Genomic DNA, 18,839 nt, shown 5'->3' on the forward strand with positions numbered 1-18,839 from the left:
AGTATGGATGTAAACACATGTCTGGTGCATTCAAATCATTGTTCAAATGTAGCTCACACAATGATGATTAAGCAAAAACTCATGCCCAAGAGCAGGCTCAGACAGGGAGGAATTCAAACTGACTTTAATTGTTACTGAGACTTGAGAGGCTTGAGAATGTTACAAGTACCTGCTAGGGGTTTCTTCACAGGACGACATCTTACAGCAGAAGCTCAGACAATTATTGTCTGTCACCTTATCCTTCACATGAGGGTCGCCAAATCCCAGCTGACATAGGGCAAAAAGGCAGTGTACACTCTGGACAGGTTATCTGTCCATCACAGAGACAAACAAGGGAGAATATGCAGAAAGGCGCTTGTTCCGACTGGGTCATTATCCCCAGGTATTTTTGCTGCAAGGTAATAGCACGAACCACTACTCCACCTCGACTCCACCTCCGCCCGCCTCAGCAACATGGGGAGAAGAGCTTTCAGTCGCTCTGCGCCTCATCGCTTAAAATATAATGCATTATTATTATTATAATAGAGTTTTTCCTCACTCAATGAGGGTCTAAGGACAGTTAGTTTTGAGATCCATGTTAGCCATGTTTTATTTTATTTTACTATTTGTTAAATCTGTGTGCTGGTTGGGATAGTTTATGGATGGGGGTGGGCTGATGGCTGGTGGTGGTGGTGGGGGAGCTTGTTTTTTTTTAAAATCCTTTTATTCTTTTGCTTTGTAAGAAATGTGCAATATAAATAAAGTCTGATTGATTGACTTTACTCGTGGGAATGTGTTCAGTCAGCATTCACTCTGAGGCTCAAATGCCCTCATATCTTCTTTATCTGTTCTATTTTTGGCAGAGATGTGGCATTTTCAGTTCGTTAAACGCTAAAACCAATTTCCAATTGATTTTAAAAACATAGGAGACCACAGACACAACAAACTTAGTGACTGATTTTGAGCGTTTTAATCCTGAGAAAGTGCATACTCGACCATCCAGTCAAGACGCAGGACCACACACTTGGCGTTAAATCAAACAATTTCAGGAATTAGGGATCACACAGAAACGTCAGTTTAGCAACGGTCATGTGGACTGTCAGCTAATAGCTGTCAGTTAATAGCTGTTGAGTGTGTGATGTTTTGTGCTCAGGTACCCAAAAAACCTGTGGATGAAGACTGAGAATCAACTTGGCTTGTATAATTTATGTTTCTAAACCAAATTACGCAACATCTGTTTACCGGTCAATTTGCTCATTGGTTATTGTTAATATCGCGTCTGTTAATCCCTCACATTACAGGATCATTTGGCCAGATATTATGTTCAAATCAGTCTAAATTAGGAAGATTTGTTGAAAGAGCCAGCAATTGGCCAATTATCCTCCAGTGTGGGACAGGCTTAAGATGTGAACTCATGTCCCAGCTGTGAGCATTTCTATTAGCATAGCCATTAGTACTATTAATGTGTAGAAATCCTTACTTTTTGATTTCATCAATCATATCATCTAAATAATTGATTTGGAGATAAACCGAAATAAAAACATGCTAACATATCAACTCATACCATTATCACTGAGGTTTTTTTTGGGTCAAATGGGTCAAAGGATGGGTCAAACCCGTCCTGCTTTGCTACTGCAAACACACAAATACTCCCTCAGTCAGGTCCGATAATATTGCTGTGTTCCATTTGAATTCAGAACTCTTCAGAATTTTCAGTTTCACTGGACTTGCATTACCAAAGTGGAAACTCGGAGCAACCTGACATTCCCACGAGTTAGCAAGATGGCTGCCTCTGTACAAATACTGCTTTGTTTTGCCATTAATAATACTTCTGTCATATTGGTTTCACAGTAACTCAGTTGTACAGTACATTGTACTGTTTAATTGTTATCCTTCGACATGCTGCTACACTGTGTGCGACAAATACCTCGTAGTGGTTGTTATCAACTGCTATTGCTAACAGTAGCTAGCTGCGATAGGGGCATAAGCTTCATGGTTTTTTTCAGACTTCTCTCTCTGGAACGCAGATGTGTAAATGGAAAGCAGCATCTCGCTTGACAAAGCCTGATTTCAGGTGAAGGATGCAGCAGCATACAAATAATTATTTGTGTTCACAAATACCAAATGGATGCAAAATGGTAACGCTGCGATCACACTGAATGCACATTTTTACGAACCTGCACCATTCTCGCCGCGAGATGATTTTTGTGTGCATTTGGGTCTATTGCGAGAGTGTTGCAAAGTCGTCAGGGCAGCCTATTTTGGCCAGAAGTGAAGCCAGGTGTTCATTTCACCATCAACATGACTAACATGACTAAAGCTTTTTTCTATTTTGTCATAGAGCTCCATGTGTCAACACAGAGATGATATGCATTTCCTCCATCATAAGTCTGGGTTGGCTGCTGGTCATGGACCGGGTCTGTGCACTGACTTTGTATGTACAGTATTGTAAAAAAAAATCTGTTTCACTGCAACATAACATCATCAATAACAAAAATCACCTATCAATAACAAATATCACCTATCACACAAGTGACATTTGCAGAATTTTACAGGAGCGCTAAATCAAATGTTTTTTGTAATTACATGATTAAAAACAACACATTTGAGCCAGCTATAGGCTACTTTTATAGAGATTATGTTAGGCTTCACATAATTCATATTTTAAATATATATTTGTTTGCCTTTTTTCTTCAATTGCCAGATTAGGCTAAATAACCTAGCTAGCTTGTAGTTTGTATGGTAATTAAACACTAGAAAATACTGATCAAATGATCAGGACAAGCTAACTCAGAGCTAGCTAGTTTGCTAATGCATGGTAGCTTGCGAGCTCGCGATTGCGTCAGCAGCCATGGGCTTTGTTTATAAAGTTCATGAGTTCAAAAGCTAACTAGCTAGCTAGTTGGTGAACAGTCAGCATAGGCATTTGGTCAATATTTTGTTTTCAGATTTATAATTTAATACTACTTCCATCATACAGGTATATTCTCACCATCAGAATAATGTAGGTCTTCCTTTTCCCTTGTGGGTATATGAAATTCTTTAAAATTATGTGTAAAACTTATTTTCGCCCAAGATGTCAACGAGGCTCCTTGTGCGCCAACCCTCGCTATGACTCCAGCTTTAATTGTGTTGTATTTTCCACTTTAATTAAGTTTAAGTACACCAGCTGAAGAGCGAGTCGACCTCTGTTTTGTATTAAAAGTAATTCACAGAGTGGTTTCGCGAGAAAGTTACTATGCAGTCTCAGAATCCACTTTAATTGGATGCCACTATCTTCCACCACGCTCTCGGTCCGTGAACGCACCAGCCCTGGGGGTATGGATCCAGTTACTCCCCACTGACTCAAGGAAGGAACAACTCAAAGGGGCATGGGACTGCTGTCGGAAGAGTGAGTGCGGGGACAAAGCGGCGGCGTTCACTTCACACTGCACTATCATCACCTTCATCACAGCCACCACCGCTGTCATCTTCACCATCAGTCTCACCGGTGAGCTGCTGCTCTGTCCGCGGCGGTGACTGTGAGAGGAGCCGTCGGGCTGACACGGAATCGGCCCATGCAGGAGGATGGACATAGAGAAGAGGACGAATGGGTTCGACTACCCGGAAAGAAACACCACCAAGTCCGTCAACGGTAGGCAACGCACCTCACACACTGCATGTACTGCTGTTGTCCGTGCGCATCCATTTCTGCTGCTGTTTACACTTAAGTTGGTTCACGCTGCTAAAACAGCCTTGTTAGAAATAAGCCTTTATTGATAAATTGATTGACAATGTTCCTGTTTGAAAAGCCCATTTACTTTCAGGCTGTAATGTGCGTTAAAATGAGAGGAGTAAGCTAGCCAAAATGAAAGAAGGTCTACGACAAACAAGGCTAATAAATAAAATAAAAACTTTTCTTTTTCTGTTGCAAAATGTGTTCGTTTTCTAGAAATGAGGCTTATTTCACTTTCTTGAAAATCAATGTTTTACAGTATTAGGCAAGATACGTTATTTAAAATACTAATGCTGCAGAAATTGACTTGACATCTGATACTGGTCAAAATGACAGGATTGAAGATATTGAATACTTTACAGTCCTGAAACGCTGATATTGACAAACAAAAAACACAGACTGTAAACTGTGGACTCAATTTCTCCTTACATGAACATTATAGTTGTGATATAGTTGGAACACTGTGTGTGTTTTTTTTAAAAGTGCTGCTTGCATCAACAGAAAAGTGTAATGAACATCCTGGTAGTAAAAACAAACAAACCCAGTATTGGACTAATATGTGAACTGGTACATAATAAGGGTTGTTATATTGGTTGGTCTGGGGTTAGTCCACAGATGTGTCTATCAGTGTGTGATTTGTGTTCAATTAGACTCATTAATTGGTTTGATTGATAAGATGGACATTTTTCTTGTGCCTACGTAAATGAGTATTATTTACGTGAGTTTACACATTTTCCTTTTTGCTTAAAATACACAAGTGTACTGCACTGAAGACTTAAAATGCAGATTGGAGAGACGGAGCACAAAAAGAAAGAAGAATATCAGCTGCATTCATATCTAAAGATCAGGATAGAAACAAACCCATATGGGTCAAACTCTGAATTTGTTTGTTTGTGTGTGTGTGTGTGTGTGTGTGTGTGTGTGTGTCACTGGGAACAGAGGTTGGAATGTTTTTATTTGGTGGGGTGGTCACTCAGTCAGTTCAGGGGGATCGTAAAAGGTGAACTTTTGAACTTGGAGAATGCCCTGGAGCCATCAGCTCTTCACTTCCCCAAATCTGGAATATATATGTATATATGTATATATGTATATATACAGAATATATGTCTGTTTGGTGAGTGACACGTGTGTCACTCAATTGTAGAATAACAGGTGACTTCAGGAGCTGGGTCATAAAGTGCAAGAATTTGCACGTTTGCAATTTGCAAAATTGGATGGTGTAGTTATTTTTTAAACATGTAATTGAATAATATTTGTGTAAGAATGCCATGCTTCAATCTGTCAATAGCAGAGTTCAATTTGTCATCTGAATTTTTTAGAATAAAATTGTAATTATTCATTCATTAATTCATTCATTCATTTATTTATTTTGTTTGCTCAGAATAATATTATATGATAATAATAATAAAAATAAAAATAACTAATAGAAAAAGCATTTTAGTTTAAATTTTTTGTTCTATATCAAAATGACAAATGAAGTGTGTGTGTGTGTGTGTGTGTGTGTATATACATACATACATGTATGTGTATGTGTATGTGTATGTATATGTATATATATATATATATATATATATATATATATATATATATATAGCTGTTTAGACATGGTCTTAAATGTTCTTGTAATGTTCTCTTTTTTATCATCTTTGTTTTATATTATATAATAAATAAGGCCTTTTGTTCAAATGACCAGTTAACTGATTTGTTGAACCATAGTTAAATACAATTAACCTCAGATGAGAGGATCGAGACTCACTTTACTACACGACAATGATCTTAGGTTTGGATTTCTCATTTGGAGGAAGGAGAAAACAAAAACAGCTGATTCAGGGGTCACGACAATTATCCTTCGTTGTCACGTAAACCACGGACAAATGAGATGTTGCAGATGGTAAAGTCCAGCTGGTTAACCTGTCACTGATTGGTGAAAAGTGTTGAAGGTTTTTTTTTCCCCTTATCAAGTCACATTGTTACTGAAACAAAGGAATCAAAGGCTCCTTCAGCTTTCCAATGATATAACCACGTTTGAAGAGCCAACTCAATTTTCATTGATTTTTGAATTGACCAGGAATTTGGACCCACCCACTCTCTCTCTCTCCCCCCAAACCACCTTCATAAGCTTATTTTAATGTAACTCCACTCAGTGGAAGAAGAAGAAGAGGAGGAAGAGGAAGAAGGAAGACCAGCCCGTGTTTGAGCCTGGGTGTGTTTATGAATGAAGGCTGAATGAAGAGTGCTGAGTCAGCCCCTGCTCTAGCCTGAGGTCCTGGTCGTGTGTGTGTGGTAGTGCTGGTGATAGGGGGTTCTGTGCTGTCCCTCAGGGCAGGGTGAAGGGGACACTGGGTGGAGTAGGGACAGGATGTAAAAAACACCCCCAGTGTTTTGCTTGAATGATAAGCCACGAGGAGTACAGTAGAGGAGGAGGAGGTGGCATTTGTGATCCATGTTTTCTTCTTCTTCCTGACTTCCTCTGCTATCAGCAGAACTGTTGACACAGTTCTCTTCTTCTTCACTTCTTCTACCCCCCCCCCCCCCCCCCCCTCATTGATTTTTCTAAAATTCTAGAGATAACCTTTTGTCACTGGACCAAGAAAAAGAGCCTTAGACTCTGCCACAAAGCAGAGTCATGGCCAGCAGTTGGCATGTTCTCCCCATGTGCAAGTTAGGGTTTTCTCCAGTTTGCTTCCACACTCCAAAACATGCAGAGGTGAATTGGACACTAAATTGACCATAGGGCTGAATGTGAGAGTGAATGGTTGGGTGTACCTTCCTTGACCTGCCCACCTGATGTGGACGATATAGCGGTAGAAAATGAATAAATAAAACACTTAAAGGGTTTAGGTAGTGGGTTGGATTGAAAAGCTATTGAGCCTCTGTTAAATTAGCTGATCCACGGTTTACCAGGGCTTTAATTTTCTAAATGCATCAATACAGTTAGTTTATCAGCGTATATGCAGATGACGTCACTGTTTTGTAAGTAGTCTAAATACTGTATCTTAAACAGTGAAAAGTGCCTTGGATCGTTTTGACATTCTGGCACTGGGTCCAGAAAATCATCTGCAGTTCTCTTCCTATCTATCTCAGCTGGTCCAGATTTAATCCTATTGTTTTTTTTCTGTGCTGCAGCAGTTGCTTACAGGTTAAGGAGAGGTTTTAAAAGATAAGATATTTGATTTTGGTCCCAGCAGGACAACACTTGCATACATCAAATTAAGATAATTTCTGACTTGTTCTGAGTTGCTGAGTTATTGGTTTTGGTCTCCTAAAATATGTCCAATATTTTGTTGATTCTTACTATGTACTTAAATGTAAAATTGTCATTGATCGTTCAAACGGGAGTGAATTGGAGCTTTTGTTACCATGGCAAAACTGCAGGATAATAAACAGCAATAATAAGAAAAAAAACACACCCAGCAGAGAAAGTAAATAATGATATATAATAATATGCAGTATAGTTCAGGCATAAATAAAACAATTAATTAACTCTTAACTGGTAAGAGTTCATATAATTCAGGTCTCATTTTTGCATTGAAGTATAATAGTTGATCATTCTGATGGTGTTTCGTGTGTTAAAGCTTGATGTCTTTTAAAATATTTTACTAAAAGAAATAATAATTGGCAAACCAAACTGCAATATCATAGAAATATGTAATCTAAAAATAAAATCTGTGAAGCTGTGGCAGCACTTCAATACTAATACTAAAGTAATAAAGTAAAGTAATAAACATTGTATCTAACAATGGTTCTTTTATCAGGTAATCTTCTGGAAAATCAGCACCACCTCACAACTGAGAAGCCAAAGTCATTTGTACTTTGTTGTTAAAACACCTCAAACACTTTAGGGCTGCAACTAGCAATCAACAAATATGGCAACTATTTCCCCAATGAATCAATTTATTTCTTGTCATGATCATCCATAAAATAACGAAAATGATGTAAAAATTTGATTGCCGTTTCCCTTAATAGTTTTTTGTCCACGAATCAATGATGTTCAGTTTACAAATCAGAAATCAGCACATATTCAGTCACAGAACTAGTTCTGATTTTATTAATGAATGAAAAATGCTAATAGATTATCTAAATAGTGGATGATTAATCCGTTTATACTTATATGATCAAAGTAGTCGCGGTAGTGGTTTATGAGGAGCTGTTGTTGCATATCTACTTGCATATCTCTAATTGGTAGTGATTTTTTTTATATATTTATTTTTTTGTAGTTAAAGTGGTGAATGCTTATTTTGTTTCTCTGAATGAAAACGCTGTGAAACAAAGGCATCCCCTCCTCTCAGGACATTCCGAGATCATTTGAGCAGATGCAGGAAAATTCTTCCCCCTGATGCTGATTAGCATTTCAAACAGGGTGATTTATCTCACAAGCAGCTCCACAGCAGATGTTTGTGTGTTTTCTTTTTTCCCCATTTTAAAGACTTGATATTGACGAATGAAGGGATTTAAACGCGAACCGTGAAGGAAAACAAAAAAAGATTTAAGCTTCATCCTTGCATTTAATTCTGGTACAAAGTGGAATACAAATTAATAAAAGGGCCAAGCTTATTATTTACAGTTGTGGGCTCCTGATCATCCAGAGTTTATTCTAATAATTAACTAAAGCTTAAAAACACAGATTTTTCTTCCGACTTGCTCAATAAATAACAGTGACCTATCATTGTGAAAGGTAGCTCATTAAATGTGTAGCTCACTATGTAAAAGCTCAAATTCAAGTCAAATTCAGCTTTAATTTATATAGCTCTGAAATCTAAGATTTTGTTTTTATTTTTCGAAACATCATTTATAAGTGTATAAAAGTGACAATTGTTATCTGAGCCTGTAAAAATAATAATGGATGGCATTAATGACGGTGACAGATGAGTGCAGATGGTCGTATGGTGTTCTGGCTGATACTATTGTCTTTGTGGGCAACACTTCCTTTTCTTGTTCCACATCCTCTCTCTGTCACTCTGGTTTTATCGCCTTGGTTTGAAAACAGCTAAGATTTCTTTCGTAGGTAGTTTTTGTTACTTTTCCTTTTTATTATTATTTTATTATTATTATTTTTTTTTAGCTAAATCAGAAACCACCAGCCAATAAAAGCCACACATATTCAATTAATAAATTCCTCGTCTGTGCTTGTATACTCCAGCAAAGTCCAGCTGCAACTGTAGCTCCACTCATCTGTTCTGAGTCGGGGGTCACAATCTCGATTGTAAATTTAACCACACCCCCAGTTTGACCTGCAGACAGAGGGGGAAAAAAAACATTGTAGCCGTTGTAGCACACATTACCTGTATATAACCTGAAGCTGCTGCCAACTAATAGTATTCATTGTTACTTTTGATTTGGGTGACACACTGAACTCGAAACCCTTCCCATTTCTTTCACCACTGGTGTGGAAATATTTTGCTCTTTGCGTTTTTGCCTCAGGCTAACATTCCACTCCGGACGAATTGTCACGATAGCAGTTAATAAAGTACAAGAAGTTCCTTGTGGGTGTGATCACACTGAAAGTGACCAATCATAAGAGGGCCAGTGCCCTCTTTTGGCTCCACCCCCAAACTCTTCAAAATCTAGTCAACTCGATTAAGCAGATTTCAGCTTCGAGAGTAGATTTCACTTGCGAGTTCACTTGTGTACTGTCATAGTTTTTGTTTGTGGACACGTTGCCATGCTGTTTGTGTGCCCAAAGTACAGTGTAGAGCACCATCATCAACTGGTGTTGCTAACAATGCTAGCCCGGCCCCTTCCTCCTGGAAAACGGTGAACTCAGAGCTAAAATTTCCAGCTCCGGCTTCCGAGTTCAGATATAAATGGATTGCAGCAAAAGACTGTACTCATTAGGGTTGGGTACCGAGAGCTGGTACTTTTTGTACTTGGTATTGATTTATGTCAGTATTACCAAGTATTGGTTCACTTTTAATTAATCGGTGCCAAATTCTGGTACTTGAAAGGTCGGAGAGCGTGTGAGACTACGAGAGCGTGACAGCAATAATGGCGAGCCGAAATCGGTCGAATGCTAGACGCAAGACGGCGCTCGATGTAATATTTGCAAACCGAAATGCAACCAATGTCTTTTTTTGTTCCCCCGGGTAGACATGTCGCATTCTAGTCATGGGTCAGCCTCTGACACCTCAAAAAGTCCTTGCTTGTCGTTATCCTGCTGTCTGTGGCTAGCGTTAGCTGTGTGGCTAACTTTCGGCTGGTAAGGTCACTGTCCACAGCTGATTGTGTAAACACTTGTTTGTGACAAGAGACAAAGGGCAAACAAAAAAGAAGAAGCGTTGGTTGTGGAAGAGAGAGGTCTTATTTATTTATGACTAACATGCATTTATGTTTATTTATTTACTCTCCTTCATAAAAAACTGAAACATGGGTATTGTTTTACAACTGAAAAACATTTTATAGCTTTAAGTTCTATTTGTCATTTGTCCTGAGATACAACATGCATTGAGATGGAGGGAAACCATATTCTTTAGTCACATGGTCAAACATACATTTGTCCGAGAGGTCTGAAGGCTGTGTCCTTGATCCCAGTGCTGCTGTTTCCAGGCAACACACATCTCTGTGGTCACAATGAAGATGGTCAGGTGGCAACGCCGCAACATCGTCGAAGGAAGAGCAGCAAACCAATGTACGACATGACATGGAATTGTGTCTGTGTAACAGAGGTTTAGGTCGCCCTGTTTTTCTTGATCACAAAATTCCATCACATTTTAGCATCCGTACAGGTTTATTAACACACAAACAGCCTCTCTCACCTGTTTCCCTTCAATCCAAATCCAATTTTTAGGATAAAGCCAAGTTGTATGATTTAAGATTCATAAAGGTTAATCCATTGGTTCACTCAACTGAATATCTTAACATTTGTGAACAAAAGACATTTGAGGACATAAATGTTCCATCCTGTTCATTAAATATGAGAAATAAGTGCATCACCATTACTCTATATCTTTCTTTGATCAAACTAAACATAATACAATGAAAAAATAAAATGGTTCAAAGTAAAGTAAGCTTCATATAATTTCCTAACCTAATTATAAAAGGTTTGTCAACCATTTTTCCTTGTAATACAAAAGAAAGGAAAGCAGAAAACACTTATTTATGTTTTCTTGAAAAGAGGACTCCCTTACTCAGTTAAGAAAAAAAAAAGGGCTTTACATATTGATTGATAGACTCACAGAACACAGTATCACTCATGTTTGGATGGAGAGAAAGATAAATGTATACTATTTCAGTAAAAATTAGCATAAACTCAGCATTATTTATTATTATTCTCTATGTATTTGTCCAATCATAGTAATATTTCATGGTAATCTTCAGTTGAATATTCACCAAACATTGAAGTTTCCTCAAATCAAATGCGTTGCAGGGCTTTGGTCATCATCACAGTTCCTCTCCTCTCCTGAGGTTTCGGTTGTTGTTGCGTGACCATGGGTGGGTTAGTGCAGCGAGCACTATGGGAACGGTGACAAGGGCCATTGGGATGTTGCTCTTGAAGCATTAATGGTCTGCTCCGTGCTGACCTCCATCTAACCTGGGGAAGTATTTACAGCCTCCACTTGATCCATGAGCTACAGGCTGCAGTGGCAGTGAGATGTTTGCTGCCTCCATCCTGGCACAACCTGAGGCTCCAACAGCTGCTGGTGAGCAGCGGGGGAGGGCGGGGTCGAGAGCACGGGGGAGCAGCTTCCTGCCATGAAATATATTTCTTAGGGGAGATGTATATTACAGTAAGTTTGGGGACAGTTGGAGCAGTGACCTGCAGGCCCTGCTGTTGTCAGGCCTCTGTGATATTCAACACGTAGCCCAGCCCGAGGCCATAAATGTCTTCAATTTGAGTTTGAATTTGGGTGGAGGATGAGTTTACAGGCAGCTGTAAAACACTGAACTTGGTATGTAGAGCCAGGACAGGAGGATGTGCTTGTTGGGAGGGTTGTAAAATGAGCAGCTGAGCTGTTTCAGTCATGAAACGCTAATTTTACATGAGACGATGGTGTCTCCTGTCGGGAGTCATAGCAATAAGGTGTTGCCTTACGTGGATATTTGAATGAGAAAAGGAAGTCTCAGGTGATTTGTCGTGAATGAGGAGTTTCCTTAGCGTCACAGGGATGAGAAACTGATGACGATGACGATTGGTTTGTGCTCATGTCACAGTCAACAGAGAAGATACACAGAGCTGTGTGCATATTGACCTTTTTGAAGAGGGATCTGCTAAACTGTTGCTTTACTCATTACCACAATACAGACACACACAGACTGTGCACAGCAAACATGCACACTTCGCTCACTTTAGTTCAGGTTTTCAACTGTGGGACAAAAAGCTGTGGGACTGTATCTAACAAAGATCTCCATTATCAGATCGATTGTCCATATTTCAATTGTTCATTTGTGTAAGGTACCCAAAGTGCTTTACATAAAATAATATAACATACCATACAATATAATAGCAGAAATAAAATGTACACTATAATGAATAAATGAAATAAGAATGAATAAATGAGTGATTTGGACCCGCAACAGCAAAGTAAAAGTCACCCTAATTCACAAATGTTTCTCAGTGCTCAAGTTGTCTACAAGCTTTCGTGTTCATGGTCCCAATCGATGCAAAACATATGTGAGATTAAATTGACTCAGGTCTACCTTTTAACGACTCTGTCGACCGGTATCAGCCTCCCCCGCCCCCAGCTAACTACTGAAGAAAAACTTGCTGCATTAGTTCTGTTGAAATCTGTTGCATAACCTAGCGAAATTGGTATGGGAACTGAAATATCTCCAAATGAATCGATGGAGAATCAAATTTAATTGTATTGGGACTTTGTGAATCAGACGTCAGCAGTGATACCCGGTCCTAAATACAATTGATAATTGAAGTTATAAGTACTTCTAGTTAACCACTTCTTCACGGTTGCCCCCGGGATCGGGGGCAGCGTCAGACGCAGCGACAAAAGCGTCATAAAACCATGTCTAACTTGAACAAACACAGACATGCTGCATACCCACAGAAAGGTCAGAAACTCAACTAAAAGCTTATATAAACCATTCTTATTTTCACGAGACGCAGTTTAAACACCGACGGATCAAACCAGCAGGAGCGGAAAAAAACGTTACAGCACACTCATTGAAAAGCGGCACCGGAGCGTCAGCGTGATTATGTAAACAAAAAAACCATGTGTCGGCTGGACAGCGGAGAACAAACGGATTCCAGCGGTACCATTTTGACCAAGATTCACGGATCCAGCCCCAAAATAAGAGCAAAACAACAACTGACTTTCAAGAAATACAACCAGAAATATTGTCTTACCTTTGCTGTTTATCAAAACAAGTTATTTCCACCGGAACAAAACCACTTCTAATGAAAAACTACACTTTCCAGCTTGCTTTGGCAACAAATCCAGGTCTGATTGATCATTACAGAGCGACATTAGATCGCTCTAATTAGAGAAAGGCAAATGTCCGCACAGATGCGTCATATGCATTTATGTCATTTTCACTCGCTAATGAAGTAATTCACACGCATTTGGAGACCGGGGTCTGATTCTACCGGTTTAGAGGTTTAAAACAAGCTGTAAATCACCCTAATTGACCAAGGTAAGCCAGAGCAATGTCACTGCGTAACGCACCGCACATGGAGCATCAATTTACAGCGAGTTATCATACTTTCTTTTTTTTTTTTTTCAAAACAAGTTCTTTTTAGACCAATAGTGACATATAAATAAAATTGAATGGGTTTTTAATAATTTGGTACCTAAGAAATCTCAAATGGCACAGATGGTGCCAAACTGTGCCGAAAGAGAGAACACCTAGACATCTCTTTAATAAAACCTCTGTGATTTCACTCTGCTTCATTTCAGCAGCATCAGACTTTACACAGCTCATGTCCACATTGTTACATGACCTTCATGTGTTTTTAAGCTCCTACTGCATATTTTAAAGGTGATATTTGCTTTAAAATGCAATATTTTTTTAGGCGAGAGAAAAAAATCCTTCATTTATGCTGTGTTCCATGTACATTTACTCTGACACAGTGGCATCTACAGTAAAACTTGCACCTCTGGTGGAATCTCACAAGTGTTATCTTTATTTTGATCCCAAGATAATTCACATAGAGCTTGTAACTGCAGAGGTTTACTCTATTTAGTTTGGGCATGTCATTTTCGAGCAGGGACTCAAAAAAGAGGGTCAGGGAAGAAGTGGTTAAGTCAACATCTTAGTGATAATGTACAGTTAAAGAGGTCAACTGTTGGTACCTCCCATAATGAATAACTTAAATTCAGGGTTCGGGAGCTTTTCCGATTTCAATCCCTTTGATAGTTGACATCAATTAAGTTCTGCAATGAATCATTATTTTAATTGTACATAATTATTCAGATCAATTAATCAGAATAATTAATCAATCTGAAAATGGTTTTGTCTACAAACCAAAGATATTCATATTTAAAAAGGCTGAAATCACAGAAAAAGTGAGTAACTGATTCATTATTAGTAGTTGCAGCATTGGTTTGCCAAAATGTTTTTTTTTTGGTGATTTTTTTAAATGTGTAACAGTTACACAGTTTGTGTGTTTGATTGACACCTTTTTTTTTAGCCTCTGCTCTATAACCTTCATTCACCCAGTTTTCTTTTTCTGTGCTGCTGCAGCAGAAACCATGGAATCTGAAGAAGTTCAATATAATTCAGACTTTAATATGCACTGAAAGCTCAATAAAAGAAAACGAGACACAAGAAAAATATGGAAAACATTGAAGGCCCAAAGAAATGAATTATATTACATGTTCTAAACAGGTATACAAGTACGAATCCCTGTACTTTTAAAGGGAGTGAAGTATGTGATGGAAATACAAACTTTATCATGTAGTGAATGTCAGTAAAATCTGGGTAATTTTTTTATCGACTTGGAGAAAAAACTCCATGCTCCAAAGCCATGCTTCAGTGTGAACAGTAAGAGTGACATAGAGCGGAGTATAAATGTGGCTCAGCGGCTCCAGATGCTTCTATGCTGCTCTATTTTGCTTTGTTTTGTAGGATGATGATTATCAGATGGCTGCTGCAGTTCTGAGTTTGCACAGTGCAGTGCGCTGGCTCGGCTCTGGGAGGTAGTAAAACTCTGACCCCTGGTATGATGAAAGGGAAGTTGCTCCTTTGAGCGTGTCAAGCAGCGGTGACAGAGCCCCCCCTGCCCCTCTGACCACAGCGTGACCCTCTGCTTAGCTGCCCGCCGGGATTAGCACAGATGAAGACATACATTCATTAGGTTAACATAACATACACTGATGACTGCTCTATGAAAAAGTTCACCTTTACCCTGTTGTTTGATCTGAGAGGCTGCATTTAGACCAAAAATTGAAGCATTGGAGAAAAATGAAGAGTGGAATATAACTGTAAGAGGACCATCAGTCAATCAGATTTTCAAAATAAGTGTTTTAAATTGGGACCAAAGATCAAATATGGTCAATCATTTTAAACATTTGAAACATACCCCCCCCCCCACCAAAAAAAAGTTCATTGACAATATCAGTTATTTTCTTTTTGGTTCTTTTGTTGTTGTTGTTGTTCTTCTTATTATTTGAAATTAGGCATGGAATGATATGCATTTTTATATGTATTTTCTATATATGTGTATATATATATATACACACACACATATTTATTTATATATATATATATATATATATATATATACACATATACACATATTTATGATAAAACTCACTGACAAGCTATTTAAGACGAGCGACTGTGTCTCAACGGCTCTCCTCTGATTTGGGTGCGCGTGCAACATGGTGCTGTGCTGTGATTGGCTGCAACAGGAGTCGCTCACGCTGCTCTTCGTGACTCCAGGACGAAGTACTATAAACTCCAGAGTCCTGGAGTCACAGGAACTGAACTGACAAAGTGTATCGTGTGTGTAAAAAAGTGTATAAAAACATGCGCCTTCCCTCTCTCAAACTATAAAAATTTCATATCTTGTGATTTTGACTTGACCTGGAAATTAGGTAATGCTTATTACACACATCGGGCCACATTCAACTCTTATGCTTATTTAGAGTTGTTATTATTTATAATATATATATATTTATTAGTATTTGTGTGAAATAAACCTTTAAAAATGTATGTATCTCTGTCTAAGATATTTCTGCTCAGCTGTGATGCGTTCACTGACGCTCGTAAAAATCCACTCGTTCTCCTCTCACAGCATTGCCACAAACGTACACATTGCCCTATCTCTAATATGTATGGACAATCTGGCGTTGTCTAAATATTAGTGGGGACATGTCTCATGCCTCATGTTCTTGTCTGTTAGTGTGATTTAACTCTTTCTTGTAGCAGTATATTTCCTATAATAGCTATAAAGACTTTAATTTAGCCATATTATTATTATTATTATTAAATTTTTTTTTTGACAAATATTCTATGTTCACACCAGTTATTTTCCTTTTCCCCAGAAGTTGAATAGCTTTCACCTGCTTTAAATTCTTAAATTGTCGCAAACTCACACAGAATTGTACCGTACATTTTTGTAAGAAACTATTGTTTTTTCCCCTGCATCACAGGATTCATGGTGAAAAACAAAATTAACTCGGTGGCAAAGTGATGGTTGTGGGTTTTATTCCCAGCACTGCTAGTCTACATGCCAGTGTGACACTGACACTTAAACCCACTTTGCTCCTGATGGTGGTTCCAGCTGTGTGTGAATGTGATTGTAGTGTGAAGCAGCTCTGAGTGTTCATCATTACCATGTCAGTCGTGTGGGGAAAGATGCAGGCCTCTTGTGGCGTATAAATCACTAGGACTGTGTGTTGGTGAGCTAGGCCGCATTTAAAGTCACTTTCACCACAATCAAAACTTAATTTTGAGTGCTTTGTGTTACGATGCCTGATCCCCACCTCAAACTTGCACTACAGTCAGTCATTACAAAGGTTGTAAATCCTTGACCAGGTAATCAGTGGTCAATAGATCTCATGAGCATGGACTGGAGCTCGCTCTGTGAACTTGAGCGGCGCTGAAAGTCGGCTCCGTGGGGCGGCTCGGGCGCTTTGTCAGGCTGAAGCAGTGGGGAGGACAGAGTCGACATTGTGCTGCGCTGTGTTACACAGTGAGTTCAGGGGTCAGGTGTAGAGGTCAAAAGGATGACTGCTGAGCAGCCTGTGAAAGCCAACACTTGAGTTCCTTCACAATCTGTCATATGTAATATCCACCGTGCAGGGCTAAGGGGCTCTGACCCCCGACTGCACACTGCTAATCAGGAGCCGCACTGTTTGTCACATTTGAAACTGTGGCTCACCTCACACACTGTTGTTTCACTTCCAGGCTCCAGTATCTCATGGAATTCATATTTTCTATGTTCTCATCTAGTAGTCTAGTCTAACTGATATGGGCCAATGTCCATTATATGAGTAATTTGATTGAAATACATTATATGTATGAAAAACAGTAGAAGAAGAAATTATACATTTACTGAACAACACTTTTGCTCTCTCTCCAGTCTCACACATATAAACACACAGACAAAAAGTATGCAGATACTACATCTTAAATGCAATATGGTTTTTCAAACAAACTTTCCTGTTATCAAATATAATATAAAATAAATGTTTATTGACTTGGTAACATTTATGTTGCTGGAAGAAAAAATGCAATTTATGCTGTGTATAATTGGCTGACACTGATAATTAAATTAGTTCTACATCTAGTCTAATCCTTACCTTAGGACAACAAAAGGTTAGTATTCGGATGGTACATAATGATGCGCCAATGCTCCATCATGTTTAAGCTATTGCATTGACTACCAAACTGAAGATTGACTTATAGCAATTTGATTTGTGATATAATTTTATATTGCTCTGAAAAATGAGCCATTAAATATTTTCCCTAAGACCTTTCAGCCCCATGAGTTGCCCCATCCCCACTGGTCAAAAAGCCCTTTAAACCTGGGTTTAATCAGCATTCACTCCTGGGTCAAATGCATGCTGGTTTTTATGGCATTAGCGGGAACACAAGGCCCGGGTGAATATGCAAATTTCTTCTTCATCTCCATTATTTATGGCAGCGCTGCAAATTCCTGCACAGTTTCCAGTGCAACATGAAGAAGCGTTCATCATCTGGGCGGTTGGCAGAGCTGTAAGTTATTAAGGTTTTTTGGCAAGCTTACTTTCTAAAATTTGGTGAGAGGACGCTTATGAATGTAAAAGAGGACATGAGGATAGAATAGATGGAGGCAGACGCTGTGGCGACCGTTAAAGGGAGAAGCCTTAAGAATAGGACTTTGCTCAGCACTGAATATTTTTTTAATTCAACATTGACAGATCGATTAAAAGGACATTTTTTTTCTTTGTCGTTTTCCGTCAACATTGTGTGGCGTGCACAAACCTTGGATTTAAATAAAGCTTTATTTGAATAAGTATTAGGGATGGGACTTTTTTGTCGACAAATCGATCGACAATCGACACGTGCGCACCTCGACAAATAAATGAAAAGTAAAAAAAGTCGAAGTGTCACAAACACGTAAAGTTCACAACCACGGAGGTTAAAGAAGCTGTGCACGAAAAGGTGATCCTGTTGTCCAGGCTCCCTGCGCTCTCACATGATGGTGCGCGCGTCACCGGCTCGTTCTCTCGAGTGGCTGTGGGCACGTCCAATCGTGTGTGCACCTAACGAGCGCAGGTTAAAAAACCTGAGCCGTCTGGCGAGTGGCGACACACGCGTTCCAGTGGAGAGTCCGCTTTTTTTCCTTTTTTGCCCCTCATTTTTATTATTGCTGTTCTGATGGTCAATAACGGACATTACAGCCATGTTTTTGAGCCTAAAATGAAGTAGTACGGTGTAGAATAGTTAACACCCCCGTATTGCTGCTGTAAAAAAAAAAAAAAGTCGACAAAAAATTCGACACGTGGACCTCGACAATCGACTCTAAAAATGTGTGAAATTGCCATCCCTAATAAGTATACATTACAATGTAAACAATCGCAGAAATAAAAATAATAGTTATCTCAAAGCAAAAAAGACCAAACAATCTCCAAACGTAAGATGAAGATGAGGGCATAGATGGGCGATAATGAAGCACAAGAGAAAGGTGGGACTATGACATCATTGTTTTCCCAAAGTAGCATGTTAGTTGTACACATTACAAGCAATGGTGGAATGTTGGGGTTTT

At 38.9% G+C, this 18,839-nt stretch overlaps 1 protein-coding gene across 2 annotated transcripts in view; it reads left to right on the forward strand.

Annotated features, from left to right (window-relative positions):
* Positions 1-3,546: 3,546 nt before the first annotated feature.
* Positions 3,547-18,839, forward strand: part of nr6a1a (nuclear receptor subfamily 6, group A, member 1a) — a gene marked incomplete at both ends in the record, with an annotated part of 88,979 nt that continues 73,686 nt past the window's right edge. For both annotated transcript variants that reach the window (XM_083886223.1, XM_083886224.1), the window contains one exon: positions 3,547-3,613. In XM_083886223.1, the coding sequence (XP_083742349.1) occupies positions 3,547-3,613 (67 nt within the window). The remainder of the gene's footprint in view (positions 3,614-18,839) is intronic.

The sequence above is a fragment of the Microchirus variegatus genome (assembly GCF_963457635.1).
Source record: "Microchirus variegatus genome assembly, chromosome: 3".
NCBI lineage: Eukaryota > Metazoa > Chordata > Actinopteri > Pleuronectiformes > Soleidae > Microchirus > Microchirus variegatus.